Source organism: Miniopterus schreibersii (assembly GCF_964146895.1).
Source record: "Miniopterus schreibersii genome assembly, chromosome: 5".
Taxonomy (NCBI): domain Eukaryota; kingdom Metazoa; phylum Chordata; class Mammalia; order Chiroptera; family Miniopteridae; genus Miniopterus; species Miniopterus schreibersii.
The window spans coordinates 44,743,243-44,761,926 of record NC_138106.1 but is presented as its reverse complement, the minus strand read 5'-3'; the positions used below and the strand labels follow the sequence as shown (position 1 = coordinate 44,761,926).

The window sequence follows — 18,684 nt, the reverse complement described above, 5'->3', positions numbered from 1 at the left end:
AAGTTGTATGATTCAATGTTTGGGAGAATCAGGTTGGCTCACAAAATTTCTGGAGGGTCTTAATGTCTTGCCCTTCCTTTTCTATTTGTTATAGTTACTCAATTCAGGGTATTTGGGGATGCTTTGGGAACCTCAGACAACATTCCATAGCACTCTCCAGACCTCCTGGCTAGGATGGAATACATTTCCCACTCTGCAACCAAAAGGCCAACTGGGGAACACTGCAGGGCCACTCTCATTTACCTGTTTCATAGATTCATATGCTGAGATGTTTCCATTATTATCTCACAGTTCCCATGCTCAGGAATCCAGACGTGGCTTCACTGGGTCCTCTGCTCAGGGTCTTAGTAGCAAGGATTCATTCTCATCTTCCAAGCTCATTCAGGTTGGCAGAATTCAGTTCCTTGTGGCGGTAGGACTGAAGCCCTCAGCTTCTAGAGGCTAACCCTCTCCGCAGGCAGCTCACAGCATTGCTGTAGGATCCTCCTAAAAAAGTTTCTTTTTGGGAAGAATATAAATTTGGCGTCATTTAATACTGAATTTTAAATATGATTCCTTGTTTTAGATACTCAGAATTTTTGAGCTGGAAAGAACCAATTCTCAATCCTTTTAATATTTCCTTCCATCCACCTCCCAGGTTTATGGATGCAGAAACTGAAAAGCAGAAGTGCTAAAGTGCTTTGCTCTACGGTCATGTAGACTAACAGAACATTCATCTAGAGCAGGACATTATCTGAATACCAGAAAGCACAGAAGGCTTGAGAACATTTCTAAGAATCTAATGTGGTTGTGGGGGGAGGTGGAAGAGGACATGGGGGCATAAATGGTAATAGAAGGAGACTTGACTTGGGGTGGTGAACACAATACAGTGTACAGATGACATGTTGTGGCATTGTGCACCTGAAACCTGTATATAATTTCGTTAACCAGTGTCACCCCAATAAATTAAAAAATAAAAAAGAATCTAATGTAGTTTAAAATAGCCTTTTATTTGTTTTAACCCAAGTAATCACTAAAATAATCTTTACCTGAAAAAAAGAAATTAACTCTTTTATAAATGTTTATTAAACACCTACTACTTTATCATCCACAACTAGGATTTTGAGTGGAATAGCAAATATTTCTAGATTGCAAAGGATATAACAGGATATAAAGGGTAAATTAGTATGCAAAGGATATGTAAAGTATTATCAGGGATATTTTTCTCAATTTTGACATCTGGGAGACCTGAAATAGTAATAGTAATAAAAGCTAAGATTTATTGGCTACATATAATGTGTTAAGCACAGTTCTTGGCATTTTACATTTATTGTCACTCTTAAGGACTTCATAAGGTAGGTACTATTGTTACCTGTATTTTATATTGAGGAAATTAAAGTACAAAGAAGGTATGAAAATTGCCAAAGTCATATGGCCTATAAGTGGAAGAACCAGAATTTGAATTCCACCAAACTTATTTCAGAGCCCACAATCTTAACTACTATACTGAATCTGTAGAAAGATAGAAGCCTTATAGCCCTGTTTTCTCATGCCAGGATTCCTTTCTAAATAAGAATTGAGTCGAGGTCAAATATGTACACAAGAAAATAAGGGGCCAAGTCATGTTTGGCAGTTGATAAGCACAGGTTTAGCAGGTTAAATGGAAAATGGTACTTTCTATATCATCAGTTTCTTTCTTTTTTTTTTTGACTGGTTGCCTCCCACATGGCTCCAGTGGGGGCTGACCCTTCAACCTAGATACGTGCTCTTGGCCAAAATCGAACCCAGGACCCTTTAGTCCACAGGCCATTGCTCTAACCACTGAGCCAAACTGGCTAAGGCTCATCAGTTTTCTTACTGTGTATTATAGCTTAGTAGTTACAACATGGGCTTTAGACTAAGACCTGGGTTCTAATTCTGGCTTCCCCACTTCCTAGTTTTATGACTTTGGGTAGGTCAGAGGTCAGGAAACGGAAGCAGCTGTTTATTCTTGATTTGGATAGCCTGTGGTGATGGCTGCATTTCTTTTTCTTTTCTTGATTAGGTGGATTTATTTAAAAAGAGTCTCCTGTTGATTCCTATTCACCTGGAAGTTCACTGGTCTCTCATTACTGTGACACTCTCTGACCGAATTATTTCATTTTATGATTCTCAAGGCATTCATTTTAAGTTTTGTGTAGAGGTAAGGTAATATAATGTCTATTTTTTCATTTATCTTCGGATTGATTAAATAATATCTTAGCTCTAGATACAGTACCATTGAGGTTCAATTTCTGTCATAAAACCCCTCTGAACTGTTGGCAGAGAAAAGGACTACCAGAGGAATCTCCAGGTGGGGACAGGTGGCTATCTATAATCTGGATTCCTCTCTGAGATACATTCCTTATTTGGATTTCATCACATTTTATTATGCCTTTCCCTTAACACTTTCATTTGAACGTGGATAGAAATCATTTTCCTTGGTTTCTCTTAGAGCTGAAATTTGCTCGTATCTTCAAAATAACTTCTGTAGAATGAATTATAACCAAGAGAATCAGCTGGAAAATATGAGAGTTCAACAAGATGGGGGGATATAAAGCAGAAGCATTCAGTAGGTTTCTTAATTTTTCTGTACTAGCAAGAACCAGTTAGAAAATGTAATTGAAAACAGAAAGATTCCATTTTCAAAGGCAACAAAGACATAAATTACCCAGGAATATACCCTAGCAAAAAATGTGGAAGTTTTTAGAGAAGAAAACTAAAGTATTTAAAGGAAATCTGACTAGATGGAAAGATAGACACACTCAATATTGGAAAGAGATCAGTTCTCCCCAAACTAATATATACCAGTTTCTGTCCTAATTAGTTTCCCATCAGGATTTTGAAATAAACCTGATCAGCTCATCGTGGAATTCATATTGCTGAATTCATGTGCATGAACAGCTAAAATAGTTTCGAAGCAGAACAGTAAAGGAAGGAATACTTGGTTTACTAGATGTCACACTACATCATAGGTTTTGTGGGTGTTTGTTTTCAAATTTATTGATTTTAGAGGGGGAGAGAGAGAGAAAGAAATATCGATTTGTTGTTCCACTTATTTATGCATTCATTGGTTGACTCTTGTATGTGCCCTGACCAGGGATTGAAACTGCAACCTTGGCATATTACAATACTCTAACCAACTGAGCTACGTGGCCAGGGCTATATTATAAAGTTTTAATAATTAAAACTATGTTTATATTTAGGAATTGACAAGTATATTGGTGGTACAGCATAGAGAATCTAGAAACAACTCATGTATATGTGAGAACTTAGTATATGATAGAGTTAGGAAAAGACAGGCTATTCAGTAAATGCCACTGGGAAAATTAGCTGTCTATTTGGAAAAGTAAAATACAGATCCTTACGTCATGCTATGTAGAAAAACAAATTTCAGACAGAATAATGACCTAAATATAAAACACAGAACTGTAAAAGTTAGAATAAATATAGAAAATGTTAATGTTCTTAGAGTAGGGAAGGCATTCTTACACAGAACCAGAAAAGCAAAAGACATAAAGGAACAGATTGATAAATTTTAACATACCATAATTTAAAACTTCTGTATGCTATAAAGTTAAAAGACAAGGGACAGACTTGAAGAAAATGTTTGTGACCTATATAATAGATAGTTACTGTCCTGAAAATATATAAAACTGCTACAAGTGAACAAGAAAAAAAAGGATCATAGAAATGGACAAAAGATAATTTTTAGGAAAAATGCATGTAGCCATTAAACACGTGGCAAGATGCTCAGCCTCACCAGAAATATGGGAAATGCAAATATGGTTCCATTTTTTATGCTATATATTTTTATATTATATATTTATATAATATTATATTAAGGAATATTTAATGGTATTCAGTTGTTTATGTGGGTATAAGGAAACAGATGTTCTCATATTTTCTGGTGGAATGTATACTTGAACAATAGCAATTCTAATCAGTTCTAAGTACCTTATAAAGTATTGCATACCAATTCTGTTTCTTGGTATCTACTCCATAAAAATAAGTATTTGCACACAAGGATGGGGTGTATACCAGGATGTTAATTGCAGCATTATTGATAATAGTGAAAAATCAAAACAACCTAAATTTAGCTCTGCCAACAGATTAGCTAAATATGTACACTATAGTATAGTCATACTGTTAAACTGACCGTAGCAGTTAAAAAGAATATAGTACATCTCCATGTTCTAACATGAAAGATCTCTAAGACATACTAAATTTTAAAAAGCAAGTTGTGCCCGGCCGGTCGTGGCTCAGCGGTTGAGCGTCAACCTAGGATCCAGGCGATCAGGGTTTGATTCCTGGTCAGGGCACATGCCCCGGTTATGGGCTTGATCAATGACTCTCTCATCATTGATGTTTCTATCTCTCTCTCTCTCCCCCTCTCCTTTCCTCTCTCTGAAATCAATAAAGATATATTTAAAAAAATAAAAATACTTTCATTTAAAAAATATAAATAAAAAATAAAATAAAAAGCAAGTTGCAGGAATGATACAGTATAACATGTTTATGGAAATAAAATACATATATGCATACTTGTATGTGTATATATATGTGTGTATACACACACTTATGTATACACACATATATATACATTTACTCTACCTTCAAGGGGGTTAATTTAATTCATGTAACCTCTTCACCCTTTTTACTTTGCCCTAAAGGAAGAGAAATTATTTTTTATTTTTTATTAATCCTCACATGAGGATACTTTTTCCATTGCTTTTCAGAGAGAATGGAAGGGGGAGAGAGAGAGAAAGAGAGAGACAGAAACATCGATTTGAGAGAGACACATTGATTGGTTGCCTCCTTCACACACCTGATCAGGGCTGGGGATTGAGCTTGCAACCAAAGTATGTGTCCTTGGCTGGAATCAAACCCAGGATCCTTCAGTCTGCAGGCTGACGCTCTAACCACTTAGCCAAACCAGCTAGGGCTATTTTATTTTTAAATATTTTTATTGATTTTTAGAGAGGGAGAGAGAGGGAAAGAGAAAGGGAAACATCAATGTGAGAGCTGAATATCTATTGGCTGCCTCATGCACAGCCCCCACAGGGAATTGAGCCCCAACCCAGGCATGTGCCCTGACCAGGAATCAAACCAGCAACCTTTGGGTGCATGAGATGATGTCCAACCAACTGAGCCACACCGGTCAAGGGCCACTTCACCCTTAGAAGAGAGATGCAGAGAGAGAAAAGCACGAAAAGGTTGAGGGCATAAGGGATAATTTCAAACTCCATTAGGCTTCATCTTGGTAGAAATTTCAGCAGTGGATCTGACTCTGTTTAATTATAACTCTACAAATTGAATGATAACTTTACCTGCAGTTCTCAAAAATATGAGAACAGAAATGTTTTTAATTTTGTTTCAGTTATTAAGGATTTCTGCCATGAGTTCCTTCCCTTTGCTGAGCACTGGCAGTAATTTTTAAGTCTCAAATTCAGCTGGTTGACTTACTGCTGAAAAAGGCTGACCATCTCATTAAAAGTTCAACACATATCAGTGTCCACAGTCTAAGTGCATACCTGAGTACAGAGGGTCGGCGAAGTCATCCTTAACATTATGAAGTAAAAGGTCTGAAATAAAGTTCCACCTTTAAACTTATTCATGCATACTCTGCCTAAACAATGGTGGGGCCACAGCTTCCTCTTCTGCGGAAGAGGTTCCATTCTTCTGCTGTGGGTAGGTTCCATTTTTCATCAACTGATGAAACATAGCATTTGTGTTTCGGTTTCTTTTTAACCAGAATATAAGAAAGTATTTGCTGACTGAAGCCAGAGAAAAAAATAGACCTGAATTTCTTCAGGGTTGGCAGACTCCTGTTACAAAGGTAAGTATGTGATAAAAATGAAAACCCAGGCATATCAAGGGGATGGAATTATCAAAGGGGTGGGTGTCTTTAAAAACATTTTTAGACTACTGATGAAGATGCCAATGAAGAGCCTGGAGGCTTCGAGGAGGCAGCTCATAACATTAGTGTTCGTCATCTGGCTGCTGTTTCCCAGTGCTTGCTGGGAACAAATAAGTTTAGTCATTTCATTATTGGGGGCAGCTGCGAATGATATGGTTATAAAATTTTTGTAATGATATGGTCATAAAAATATTTTTGGGGGTGGTACCTGTGTCTTACCTCATAGCTCGTATTTCCAGGAGACTCGTATTGACCCAGAGAAAATATTGAAATGACTATTTGGATCTTCTGAGGGTGCAAGTGCACTGAGCTACTTTCCAGGCATTTGGAGAAGACAGTGGGCTGAGTGCTTCAGTCAGAGCACAATATGGAAGGAGCACTATGTTTGGCCTATACACAGTTAAAGCTGTTTGTGCAGCACTGTGCCTAGGCAGAGCCTCTCAATCCTGTTACAAATACCAGTTTCTTACATTTTATAGTCACTGATTTCATGTTTTCAAAATGTTTATGCTTGTGTGATCTCATTTGATCCTTACAGCCTGTGAGGTAAGTAGGTCATTTAGGGATAAGCATCATCTTTATTCTTTAGATGAGAAAACTGAAGCCTAGGTGGGACCTTCCCCAAAGGCCACCACAGCTACTGGTAGGGTCAGGTTCTTGAACTCAGGTCTATCTGGATCACTGACTCAATGTTAATAAGGCAGGGTCTTGAAACAAACCTTTAACCCAAAACCAAAGAGATAAGATTAATTTGTTCATCCTTGAATGAACAAAGTGCTAAATTTTAAATTTAAGCTTAAGTTTTATGCTTTAAATAACTTAGTATATTAGTTCAAACTAGAATTGAATTTGTAAATTTTCTGAATTTACCCAACCAGAATATCTAGGTATTCTCCTAAATTTAGTCTGGATCTTTCATATTCCCATGTTAGGCAGGATATAGTAACCAGTTCTTTTGAAAACATACCATTTACCTTTAAAATTTCTTTCAAAGAATAGGGTTGAGTTGTGTAATATGAGATGAAAAGTGAAGACTGCTAAGCAGGATCGTTACTGTCTAAGTATTCAGAGACCAGGCACATCTTCTCTGATCCACAGTTCTAGTGTCGGTGTATTCACAGAAAAACTAATTATCCAAATGGAAGTTTTAAAATATGTTTTTGATTTCCCATTTATCTAGGCAAAATGTTCTATAAATTGCAGTTGATTGACAGCTGTTTTCATGTGGCCAGATGCCTTCATAAAATCAGACACTTTGCTTTAAAATATGTTTTTATTGATTTTAGAGAGAGAGAGAGAGAAACATCATTGTGAGAGAGACTGGTCAATTGGTTGCCTCCCATTATGCACCCTGACCAGGGACTGAACCTGCAACGTGGGCATGTGCCCTGACCAGGAATGGAACCGGTGACCTTTCTGTGCATGGGACGATGCTCAACCAGCCACACCAGGCAGGGCTAAAATCAAACACTTGAAATACCACTGGTACACTACCAGATGTCCTGGATAGACACAGTTCCTGTCGTTTGCTCATTTTTTCATCTCAAGAGTACTGCTTAGTCTTATTTTAATGATCATTTTGTTTTTCCCCCTCAGTGTATTCCACAACAGAAAAATGACAGTGACTGTGGAGTCTTTGTGCTCCAGGTAAACAAATATTGTTTTTTCAGAATTTATAATGTGTGAATTCAATTTGTTGGGTTTAGAGAGGAGAGATGGGAGTACCCATGATATGTACATGATACCAGCTACAGTTAACAGGGTACTTTTCCTTCCTCTTCCTTTCTTGTTGAAAAGCAGTAATTTCTGTATTTTTAGATGTTATCATTAGGAAGAACCATCTTTGAAGGTCAGGAATGAATAATTGGTGTCATCCATGTCTTATCAGAGGTTATTAGTTATTAGTAAGCCACACTGGACACTGATCTGAATTTGTCCATATCATAAGCCCTTGGCATTTGCAGAATTAACTGTATATTTTTAACCATTGGCAAATGGCCTTTAGCCATAGAGTAAAAACTATTTAGATTTTAAATAATGGCCACATTCAAAAGCTGTGTTTTCTTATACTGTAGATTCCCTTAGTGGTCAAAAGGCTATTGAAAATTTTGTTATACATTATATATGTGAAGGAAGTTATAGTATATGGTCCATGAATTTAAAAAATTGCAAAGATCTTGGAAGATGGACTCATTCATATTAACTCCTGAATGTCTGGAGTTTGTGAACAAGTACAAGTTCTCATTTAAAGGCCGTTAGGTCTAGTTGCACCTTGAGCAGAATTGGAGCCTCTTCATCAGTTTCCGCTTTTCACAGTATTAAGTGGGGAGATCCCAGGCCATATACTTGCATGGAAGGTTGACTGTAATTTAGAGGTAAATGTTTTGAAACAATGTTTTATAACAAGTTTAAACAAGTTTTAAAATGCTGCCTTAGGCCCTATTTTATTAGGTCTGCATCTGGTAAAATACATTGGGCTAGCACATAACTCCTCATGCCATTTAAATGTTTCTGGGTCCTTTGCAGTACTGCAAGTGCCTCGCCTTAAATCAGTCTTTCCAGTTTTCCCAAGAGGACATGCCCCGAGTCCGGAAGAGGATTTACAAGGAGCTGTGTGAGTGCCGGCTCATGGACTAAACTCAGCAAGGCTGGGAAGTCTGACCAAGTTGGAGCAGATGGTTTGTTACTTGAATCTCCAAACACTTATTTGAATTTTTACAGATATTTCAGATCAGTGGTATTGGACCACTATTGTTACCTCAAGTTTATTTTTAGCCCTTATTCATTGCTCTAGCTACCATGTACTATTTTTTAATGTTCAGTTTGGTTTCAGTTTTAACTTTATGGATTCCACCTGTTTCCCCCTCCCACACCCTATATTTAATATTTATTATCCAAACGCATGCATATACACAGAGCATGCAGTGCAGAGTATTAAAAAAAAAAAAGCCTAGTAGACTTGGTGCAGCTTTTGAAACAGATATGAACTGAGTACAGGTTTAAAATTTAATCCCAAAACCTAAAAATGTGGGATGTTTTTGATACAACATAACTCTGAGAGTATTAGGCGTTCCCTGGGCATAAAAGGTAGCTAGTTGTTTTGACAAAGTCAGTCCTGTCTTTCTTTCTTTTATCAGCAGTACCTTTCACTGACTTCCCAACTCTAGGTGAGTCTTGGAATTTGAGTTGCATTCCTTTTGATGGGTGAGAAGTGGCCAAAAACTAACTGGTGTATTCTCTTTATGGAGGCACATGTGAGAATTATAATAAATGCCTATCCCTGGATTTTTGTTTCTGACCCATTAAAAAACTTAGTATCAAACAAGGGGTCAAACAAATAAGAATTCATTTGTAATTTACAAGTTGGCACTTCCCTTGTATTATCTCCCATAAGAAATTAAGGTTTGCCAAATACCTATTTTAAGGGTATTTAGAATATAAACATTCAAAACGAAGACTGGCTTCAGGTCTTTTGCAGGTGGGTGGGGGGAAGAGGAAAGGTAATAGAGAAGACTTGATTCCTCAGGAGTACAGCAACTGTTAATAGTTTTTTCCCCTTTAGCCCTTTAGAGATCTCAGCAACATGCAGGGCTCATTTGGCCTCTGCTCGACCAACCCTGAGACTCTAATATGAGTCCTTTTTTCACTTCTATGAACCTCACCTTCTGGAGAAAGGCAGAAGTGGCCCTGTCCTTACACTTAGCTGCATTAGGGTTAATATAATGGATCTTGCATCTTCAATCTAGCCTTTTGTGGTATTTGAAAGGAAATAAAAGATGCATGTTAAACTACCCAATTATCTGTTCTGAACTGGGCAGGAAAAGCAACAGATATGTATGTAAGAAACTCAGAAATTTGTACAGAAAAGTACCAAGAAAATGGCAGAAGATACTTGGGATCTATGCCTAGTTAGGTGTTGAAAATAAAAAGCTAAAATGTGCAGTTTAACTTGGCCATAAGGTAAGGCTGACTGCAGCAGTTGAGGGTGGAGTCAGACATGTTTACATGCAGGGTTCCCTCCCCAGACATTCCAAGCACCAACACCAGTGTTTACATTGTAAACAGCCCCAGCACTTTCCTAAGTCCCCCAGACTCAAACTCCTTAGTATAAAACCAGGTCAGTATTTCTTACTGTGCTTCAAATCGTTAAAAAGACTGAGATTAGAGGCACTTTATGCTGCTATAGATAGGGTTGTGTCTGCATTAGGAAAGGTGACAATTTAAAATGGGGAGGATGTCGTCTTAAGGTTTTCAGTTTTCAGACATAAGTATGCAAAATGAGATTTTTCAAATCTGTATGTGATACATTTGCCTTTTTTTTTTTGTAGCTACACAGAGTAGCCAGTAAGTAGGCTATTGATTCAAAATGTCTTATACTTATCTCTCTTCCTTACTGATAGAATTAGGCATGTAGAAGTGTCAGAACTGTGTTCTGGCAAGAATCTTAATGCCCAAAGCCTGAGCTGCCATTTCCTCCAATCTGAGAAACTGTTGTCATCTCAGCATTGAGGCTTACAGGGATGTTCGTAGAGAACCTATAGTGAACTGTCCTTGTCCAGTTCCTCATTCACTTTCAGCTTTATAGGACCCTTGAGGTGCATTGCTCAGCATTTTAAGTCTGGTTAAAATGTTTCTCTGCATTCATGAAACTTGGTTTTAGCACACATAGTCACTTTCCCCCCTCTTGTGATTAGTTATAAACCTCTATTTAGCCCAAGTCCTACATTAGAATGGCCTTTGTCCTGATGTTTGCAATAATTGCTTCCTTGCAACAAAGACATTTTTGAAATATAGTTTGGGCTGTTGGTGGAAGAGACAGGCATTGTTTTACTGTCACTAGCTTGGCACTGAATTGTTGCCCACAAGGTGGGTAGACCTTATGCTTTTGGGGTTGAGTGTAGGCCTTGTACAGACTAAAAGCTACTTATGATGTGCCTTCAATAAGCTGCCCATTTCTCTTCATCAGCAAACTTATCAGTCTGTAGTTGCTTCTTTCCAGTGATTTTTTTTCCTTTTGTTAAATTTATAGCAATGAATGTAGATTTAATTCAACTTTTAATTAAGATCTCTCAAGAATTATAGAGAACCAACCTTCTCTTAAGGAAGGGAACCTCCTAAGGGAAAAAAAGCACTTGCTCCCAGTAGTCCCCAAATCCCTTTTTTGGCTTTGCATTGTATTTTCTATTTATCATTAAATACAAGTAACACTGGTCATCTTGAATTCATAGTTGGAACAAAACAGTAACAGACCTAACTGGGACACAGCCAGCACTAGTCTAAGTTGAGCTGCCCTTTTTCTCTGAAATTGTGGTTCACTGCAATTGTGGTTCACTGGGTTAAAAGAGATAACTGGGAGCTCTGGGTGGATCAGACCCATCAGGCAAGAAACAAGTGTGAATTAGATATATTGACTACCTGCTCTGCTTACTGATGACCAAATTAATTTGCAGTTATAAAGCACATACTTTATGTGCTGGGCTCTGCCTCCTGGCCAGTAGACAATAATTAAGAAGACCTAGGGAATACCATCAGAGAAGTGCTAATTGTATTTGGGTGTTACAAAAGCAGACCTAGACAAGCTGTTCATTTAAGTGGTACCTTTTGGTCAGAAAAAGAATTTATTTAAAGGTGGTGATCATGTAAAATGACCCAAACCTTCTAGCAAAAATATTTTTTTGAAAAATAAACTAAATGCCTTTATAAACGTGTGTTCTCTTGTACTGACTAACATGTACTGTTTGGTGAGTAGTAATTTTTCCGAGTGACATTCCAGTCATGACAGTGCTCATTTATGAACATGACCAGTGTAGGCTCCAAGCAGCCTACCAAGAGAATTTTCTGCAGTGATGGAATGTTCTGTATTTGCATCCACTAGCCACATGTGGCTATTGAGCATTTGAAATGTGGCTAGTCTGAATGAGGAACTGATTGTTTTAATTTAATTAGCTACATGTGGCTAGTGACTACTATATAAGATAACTGTCAAATTAAAATGGACATGCAAATTCTGCACATTATTCATAGGTTTCCCCCAAAACACATTCATAAATATTCCAGAGTAAGAAGGTTCCAATGTCTCTCTTTATAGTTGAGGAAATGGGCACAGACGAGGATAAGTTGGTCCAACTTTATTGACATCTGTTACAGAAGTCACAATTCCAAGTAGAACCACTGTCTGTGGTTTTAAGGCCTATAGAAATCTGAGTTATGCTTTACTACAAAAGAATATAAAATACATTAAATTCAAACTATAGTGTAAAAAGAAATTTAAAAAATGAATAGTACGTCCTCATAAAATTAAATTATTTGCAAATGTTTTTCTCCTAAGCACTTACAAGTAGTTATAGCTCTTATAAAAATTCAAACAACTGGTTTCAGTTTAATGAGAAAACCTACACTTACCTAGTGTCAAAGATGTTCACATTTGAGATACTTCAGCCCCAAGTTTCATAAACTATAAGAAGTTTGGAGATACTTTGTTGCTAGATGAAAAAAATGTCACTTATGTCAGGGAAAATTATACTAGATTAGCAGTTTTAAATGAGCAATAGAGACAACCAGAGTGACCTATAGTAGAGGACTGGATAAAGAAGATGTGGTACATGTACACAATGGAATACTACTCAGCCATAAGAAATACTGCCATTTGTGAAAACATGGACAGACCTTGAGAATATTATGCTAAGTGAAATTAAGCCAGTCAGAAAAAGCTAAGAACCATATGATTTCACACATATATCGGATATAAAACCGAAACTCCTAGACACAAACAGCAGTGTGGTGGTTACCAGAGGGAAGGGGTGAGGTGGGGGGTAAAGGGGGTATAATATATGGTGACAGAAGATTTGACTTTGGGTGGTGGACACACAGTACAATATACAGATCTTTTATTATAGAAATCTACACCTGAAACCTATATCATCCTATTAACCAATGTTACCCCAGTAAATTTTTAAAAAGAGCAACAGTTCACTATACTATTAGAGAGAAATCACCTCTTGCCTTACAACTGTAAATACTCTAGACTCCCCTCTCTGTGGAGACCATAGCTGTCAAGGCTCTGAAACTCAGTAAGCACAAATGGTGAAAAAACAAGACAGACTTCAACGTGACAATTGGCCAAAACACATTTCCTGAGGGAAGCATTTCTGATCATTTTTTGTTAGGCAGCCTCTCGATCTTCAAGCTCTTTTTTTAGACCTACTCCATTCCCAAGATCACTCTGAAAATGAAAATAATAAATCTGATGGCCCTCAAAGCAACTTTCATCATGTCAAGGCAATGTTTTAACTCATGTCCTCTGATATTTCATCCCATTTCCTACTGACAGTGTCCTCCACTTCTGTTAAGAGTATTTGAGGTTCTCCATAATACAAACCAACCCTTGTTTTTAGCTTTAAGCAAAACACATCTTTTAAAAAATGTGTTTAGTAAATTCCCCGCAAGTCCTGTACCTAATTCCCTGATATATAAAGCATGTAAGCAGGTAGTATCCCCTGGGATTATCTAAGGCTTACTTTTGCGCCAACTCTTTAGGAAGTTCTCTTGACTCCTAAATTTGCCTGTAGAGATTAGCATTCAACATAGGAAAAAATTCAGTTGTCAAAACATCTGTTCCTAATTTAGAACAAAGGTATACAATATTACAAACTCTGTTTATTCAACTTTATCTCAAGGAAACTTAAAATTTTTTAAATAGTAATTCCAGGCCCCAATGTAGACCATGAACCTACTTAGATGCAAACACAGTAAACAAAATTTTAAATTTTTTCCAGTTTTCCTAAAAGAAGTGTGGTGTTTTCGGCTGATAAATCAACATTATAGATAAACTGTTGCCAAGGAACACGATTTCTGACCTAGTAAGAAAATCATTCTGGTAACCTTACACATGGCCAATATTCTAACACTAGAATTAAAGGCATTCTTTTGGATTCTGTCCTTTAATAATTTTCAGAGGAAAGCCATGAAGTGGCTTCTGGCTCAGTAGAGACATTGATCAAAGATTTTAAAATGGCAGGTTTGCAGACCTTGGGTAATGTACGTTAAATTCAGTAGGCCAAAGGAGTAAGTTTTTCATGATGGAGTTCTTACTGCTCACTGGTTTTGGGCCAGTTTTCCATAGCCTCCTCTCCCAGCATCATAGTCCTGTCGATACTCATCTCGTACCTTAATTGAAAAGAACACAAGTTACAGTATAGAGAAGATTAGTGTAACAAATATGCCTCCTGTAAATATGTCAAACAACTAAGCCTTTTCAGATGTCATAATGTGAATTAACATTCAAGCAGGACATACTTTTTTTAAGCAACTAACTTGTAGAATTATCTGACACTACCTAATGGTTGTTTGTTCATTTTTGACCAAACATCAGGTGCATACTCATTCACCAGCAGTCAAAAAGAACACATTGCAAAGTACTTAAATTAGGCTATTTAAAAGTAAAAACAAAACTAAGTGCATTTTGCTTCCATTCTAGACACTTTTGCAGGTGGAAAATATCTAGCCCTTAGCAAAAGTCCGGCAATAGTTGTTTGTGGAAACGTACAGAATATACCATTTCATTGGTGAAGAAAATAATGTACTAATTCCAATGGACGATTTGAGATTCACTTCAGGCCAGTTATAGGCACAAAGTTATTTTCAAAAGAGCAAATACAAACAGGTAAAACATTTGTCATTAGGACTGGAATCCCAGGTAAAGGCTGAGTCCAGAGAACCTTCCTGCATACCTGGCCTCCAGACCGTCCACGGCCATACTGCCTGCCCTCCTTAAAGCCGGCATCCCAGTCTGTGCGAATGATCCGGTCATCCAGACGAGTTCCATTTATGTACCGCATGGCATTTTCTGCATCTGCTCTTGAATAGTATCTTAAGTATAAGTATTAAGGAACACTATATAGCATTTCTCCAAACCTTTTTGGAACTACAGAAAACAACACCTAAATGAAGCAGAGTTAAGAAAAAGTACAAAAACTAATCCAACCACATGGAGTTTAAAGATAATCTGGTTTGCACAGGCCTGTTTAAGGTTGGTCCAGAAGCACTAGAGTCAAATATGACACTTATCCATGGCTACAATGATCATGATTTCCTGAATAATCCTGTTAATAATTGTTTGGTCCCATTCTCCCCATATTTTGACTGCAAAATATAAAATATGTTCAGGGCAGGTTTAGGCCACACAATGCACTCACCTAAGGAATCAATAGCATCCATATTTGGAGCTGTATATTCAAGAATAACCTTAATAAGAGAGAAAGTCACAGTGCATAAGGAATTGCCATTGTATTTCATTAGAAGGAAAGACTCAGAAATGGTGATCTAGACAGTTTTTTCCTTATCTTTAATTACACAAGGAAATACTTGCCGAAATTCCAGTGTCCAGCACCTACAAGATGCCTAGCACACAGTAGGCATTCAGTAATGTTTTTGTTGTTGAATGAATAAAATGCACACTAAAAGGGCAAACAGAAAACAACACTGCCAATGGCAGCCTCTCTCTGGGGTATTTGCCATTATCATTGATCTTTGACTTACAAGACAAATGCAAAAATACTAGCTCTCAGAGATTATTATCTACAAGGTGAATTTTCTTTGTCTTTTGTGTTTTCATTATTCTCCCTGTCCCCTGTGAACTGCTACCAGAGGCAAAAGCAAAACATGGACGCTCTGGTCCCTTACATCTGAAGTGGGGCTTCTGGTTCAAGCTCATAGTGAGTACATTTCCCTCCTTTCCAAGACCCCTGTTAAAATGACAGAAAAAAAAAAAAATCCAGAAAATAGAAGAGGCCATCAGCAGACTAGTGATTCAACAAAAGCCAATGGGACAATGCTAATGGATAAAACAAAGTCAATCTGAAATATTCTGAAGGAGCTTAAAGGAGACAGCAAGCCCAGGAGGCTGTTAATTCAAAGTTGAATAAGAAGTGAAGCTGCAAATAGGGTTTAATTAATGTTCTCTATGTGGGAAGACTCTCTAGCAGGAAGGCATTTAATCCCAGGCAAATACAAATAAAATAGTAGGGTTCTGAACAAACTGTGTGGAGGAACTAAAGCACTGTCTTGATGTTAGCTGGCCAAAATACAATCACTTTCTTTCTGGCATTTGGGAAACCCACATATCCCAAAGGTAAGGCAACAAATGGAATTTGGGTCCACAAAATCAGCCGCCTTTTCCCTAATTATGATTGCAAACCCAAGAATCACCAGACCTTTATGGAAAATTTACAGCACAAATACAACCAAAAGAAACATAATTCAGGACATGGAGAAAAAATTTCAAAAGACATGTTAGATCAGGTCTGGAAACTTTCTCAGAATATAAATCAAAATGACCAAGAAAAAAATATCAGGAAGAAACCAAAGGATAAATCCAGGGGTTCCAATATTTAGTAACGATCACAAATAGTTTTGGTTTTGACCTATAAAAATCAGGCTATATACATCTAATATAATGAAATACATAATATACAGCCATTTTAAAAAGAAACCAACATGTGCTAATACAGAACAAGTGCTAAGAGGTGGATAAAAACTGCATGTAGTACACTACCATACATCCACAGGATTTTTTCTGGAGACACCCAAGAGACTGGTAACTGATTGTCTCTCGGCTTAAAATGGTACAGGGATTTTATTTTCACTATTCCCTTGACTTTAAAAAAAAAATTTTTTTTTTATCGATTTGAGAGAGTGGAAGGGAGAGAGAGAAACATCAATTTGCTGTTCCACTTATTTTATGAATTCATTGGTTGATTCTTGTATGTGCCATTAACGGGCAGTCGAACCTACAACCTTGATGTATTGGGACAACCCACTGAGCTATTCAGCCAGAGCTACCCTTGACTTTTTAAACACCATGAGTATATATTCTTGAAAGATTGTTTTTCTTAAAGAATTAACTATAGCCCTGGCCAGGTGACTCGGTTGGAGCATTGCCCTGTACACCAAAAGGCCATGGGTTTGATTCCCAGTCAGGGCACATACCTAGGTTGTAGGTTTGATCCTTGGTAGGGGCATGTATGGAGGCATCCAATCAATGTTTCTCTCACATCAATTTTTTTTTCTCTCTCCCCCTTCCTCTCTGAAATCAATAAAAACATATCCTCAGGTGAGGATTAAAAAAAAACCAACTATAAACAAAGTATGGATTTCTGAACAGGATGTAAATGTTACCAGCTTTCACAATATGAGTGTAGACAAACTAGACAGAAGGTAGGAGGTAGAGGAAAGAAGGAGAGAGAGATAAGTATGGTAATTAGCTAATATCCTCCTCAGGGATGCTAATTAGCGAATATCCTCACTCTTTTTTTTTAAACAGGTGACTAACCACTCTAGTTCCCACCCTCGTCCAACAGCGACATTAGACACACAGGAAGGATACTCCACAAAGCAGAAACCACATGCTGTTTTCTTCATTTTATCTAGGCCCATGATGATTTTCTTTATGTCACCACTTTTGCTGAAGAGTTCATATATTTGCTCTTCAGTTGTGTAAAAGGAAAGATTTCCAACATACAACGTACAGCTTTTCTTCAGTAATTTTTCCTGTTCTTCATTGTCACCCTGAATTTAAAGAGAGAAAAGTTAAGCAACACCACCTAAGAAGAGCCCTGCTTAAATAGTATTCCTAATATAAGAAAAAATTTCATTCATTCTGATTCGGGAATCAGCTTCTCATCATCCCAATCCATGACAAATACGTTGCCAAAAAAAAAAAAGTGAGAGGTGTTCACAATCTATGAAGCACTTATGCAAGGTCCAGATTGCTTTTAGTAGAGGCCCATGGCTTGAAAGTTATATTGCACATAACTCTCCTTCTGTACTATGCTGCCATACAAGTGGCATGCCTCTTCCCTGCACACTCCGAATCCTCAGCACTGGATCCTTCTCTAATGGACCAGTTTAATTTCCAGACCCTGGACCAGTATATTACACAGGGCCTTTTTATTTTTCGTAGTGAAAAATGTATTTGCACTGAGAAGGGTACCCCTGTAATACTCCCATTGAGAATGTTCAAAGCAACAACTGCTTAGATAGTTTAAATGCCCATATATTTTTTACTACAATGAAATTTTAAAAAGCCCCGGTATGAGTCAGGAAGGCGCCTCCATATACTCCAGGTGTCAAAAAGGACACACCTTCCCCTCATCACAAAGTCACCCACCGAGGCACAGCCCGTGAAAACGCGAGCCACTACCATTGCCGCTCGAACCCCTCTGCATTGGGCCAGGAACAGGGAGCGGCTTCAAAGGGAATGAGAGAGCCAGCCTCAAACTCCCTTTCTAGGAGAGAAGGGGATTCAGTGATATCCAAACGCCCTTTCAGCATCTATTCCCCAGCAGGCCCCCGAGCCTCACTTCGGGTTTCGGGAAACCAGAGAATGGCAGACGACACAATGAGACAAGAGAAAATCAACTCTCAACGTTCTGGCCCAGAGCCTTCCCTTCTCGCGGTCCGGCCTCCCTTACCCGGAAGTGCTGGTCCCGGTACTGGCTCAGCTCCACATAAGAGTCGCTGCGCAGCGCCTTCAGGAGGCCACCGGACATAGTGCAAAGAGGTCGACGAGGACGCCGCCGCCACTGCGGGAACCAGAAGACACGGAGGTGGCGGAACCGGAAACGCGCAACGCTGCTGCAGAAAGTCGGCATTTTGCTGGCCAATCGCAGCGCGGCAGAGTCGTCACCGGGCGGCGCGGGCTCAGACGTGGTCCGTTGTCCGGCGCCGCCGGTCAGAAACTAGAGCGGCGCGCTCCGGGTTCCGAATCG

General features: G+C 38.2%; 2 protein-coding genes across 4 annotated transcripts in view; one reads left to right on the top strand and one right to left on the bottom strand.

Annotated features, from left to right (window-relative positions):
- SENP5 (SUMO specific peptidase 5) overlaps window positions 1–9,202 on the top strand; it is a 29,510-nt gene extending 20,308 nt beyond the window's left edge. For all 3 annotated transcript variants that reach the window (XM_081137684.1, XM_081137683.1, XM_081137685.1), the window contains 4 exons: window positions 2,024–2,161; window positions 5,753–5,836; window positions 7,514–7,564; window positions 8,444–9,202. In XM_081137684.1, coding sequence (XP_080993810.1) covers window positions 2,024–2,161; window positions 5,753–5,836; window positions 7,514–7,564; window positions 8,444–8,554 — 384 coding nt within the window. In that variant the 3' untranslated portion in view covers window positions 8,555–9,202. The remainder of the gene's footprint in view (window positions 1–2,023; window positions 2,162–5,752; window positions 5,837–7,513; window positions 7,565–8,443) is intronic.
- A 2,828-nt stretch (window positions 9,203–12,030) lies between these two features.
- On the bottom strand, window positions 12,031–18,567 carry NCBP2 (nuclear cap binding protein subunit 2; the record flags this gene model as incomplete). The annotated part of the gene is made up of 4 exons (XM_081137687.1): window positions 12,031–14,083; window positions 14,647–14,785; window positions 17,301–17,482; window positions 18,388–18,567. 4 exons carry the CDS (start codon window positions 18,565–18,567, stop codon window positions 14,012–14,014), a joined length of 573 nt encoding a protein of 190 aa, XP_080993813.1. The 3' UTR covers window positions 12,031–14,011.
- Between the last annotated feature and the right edge of the window lie 117 nt (window positions 18,568–18,684).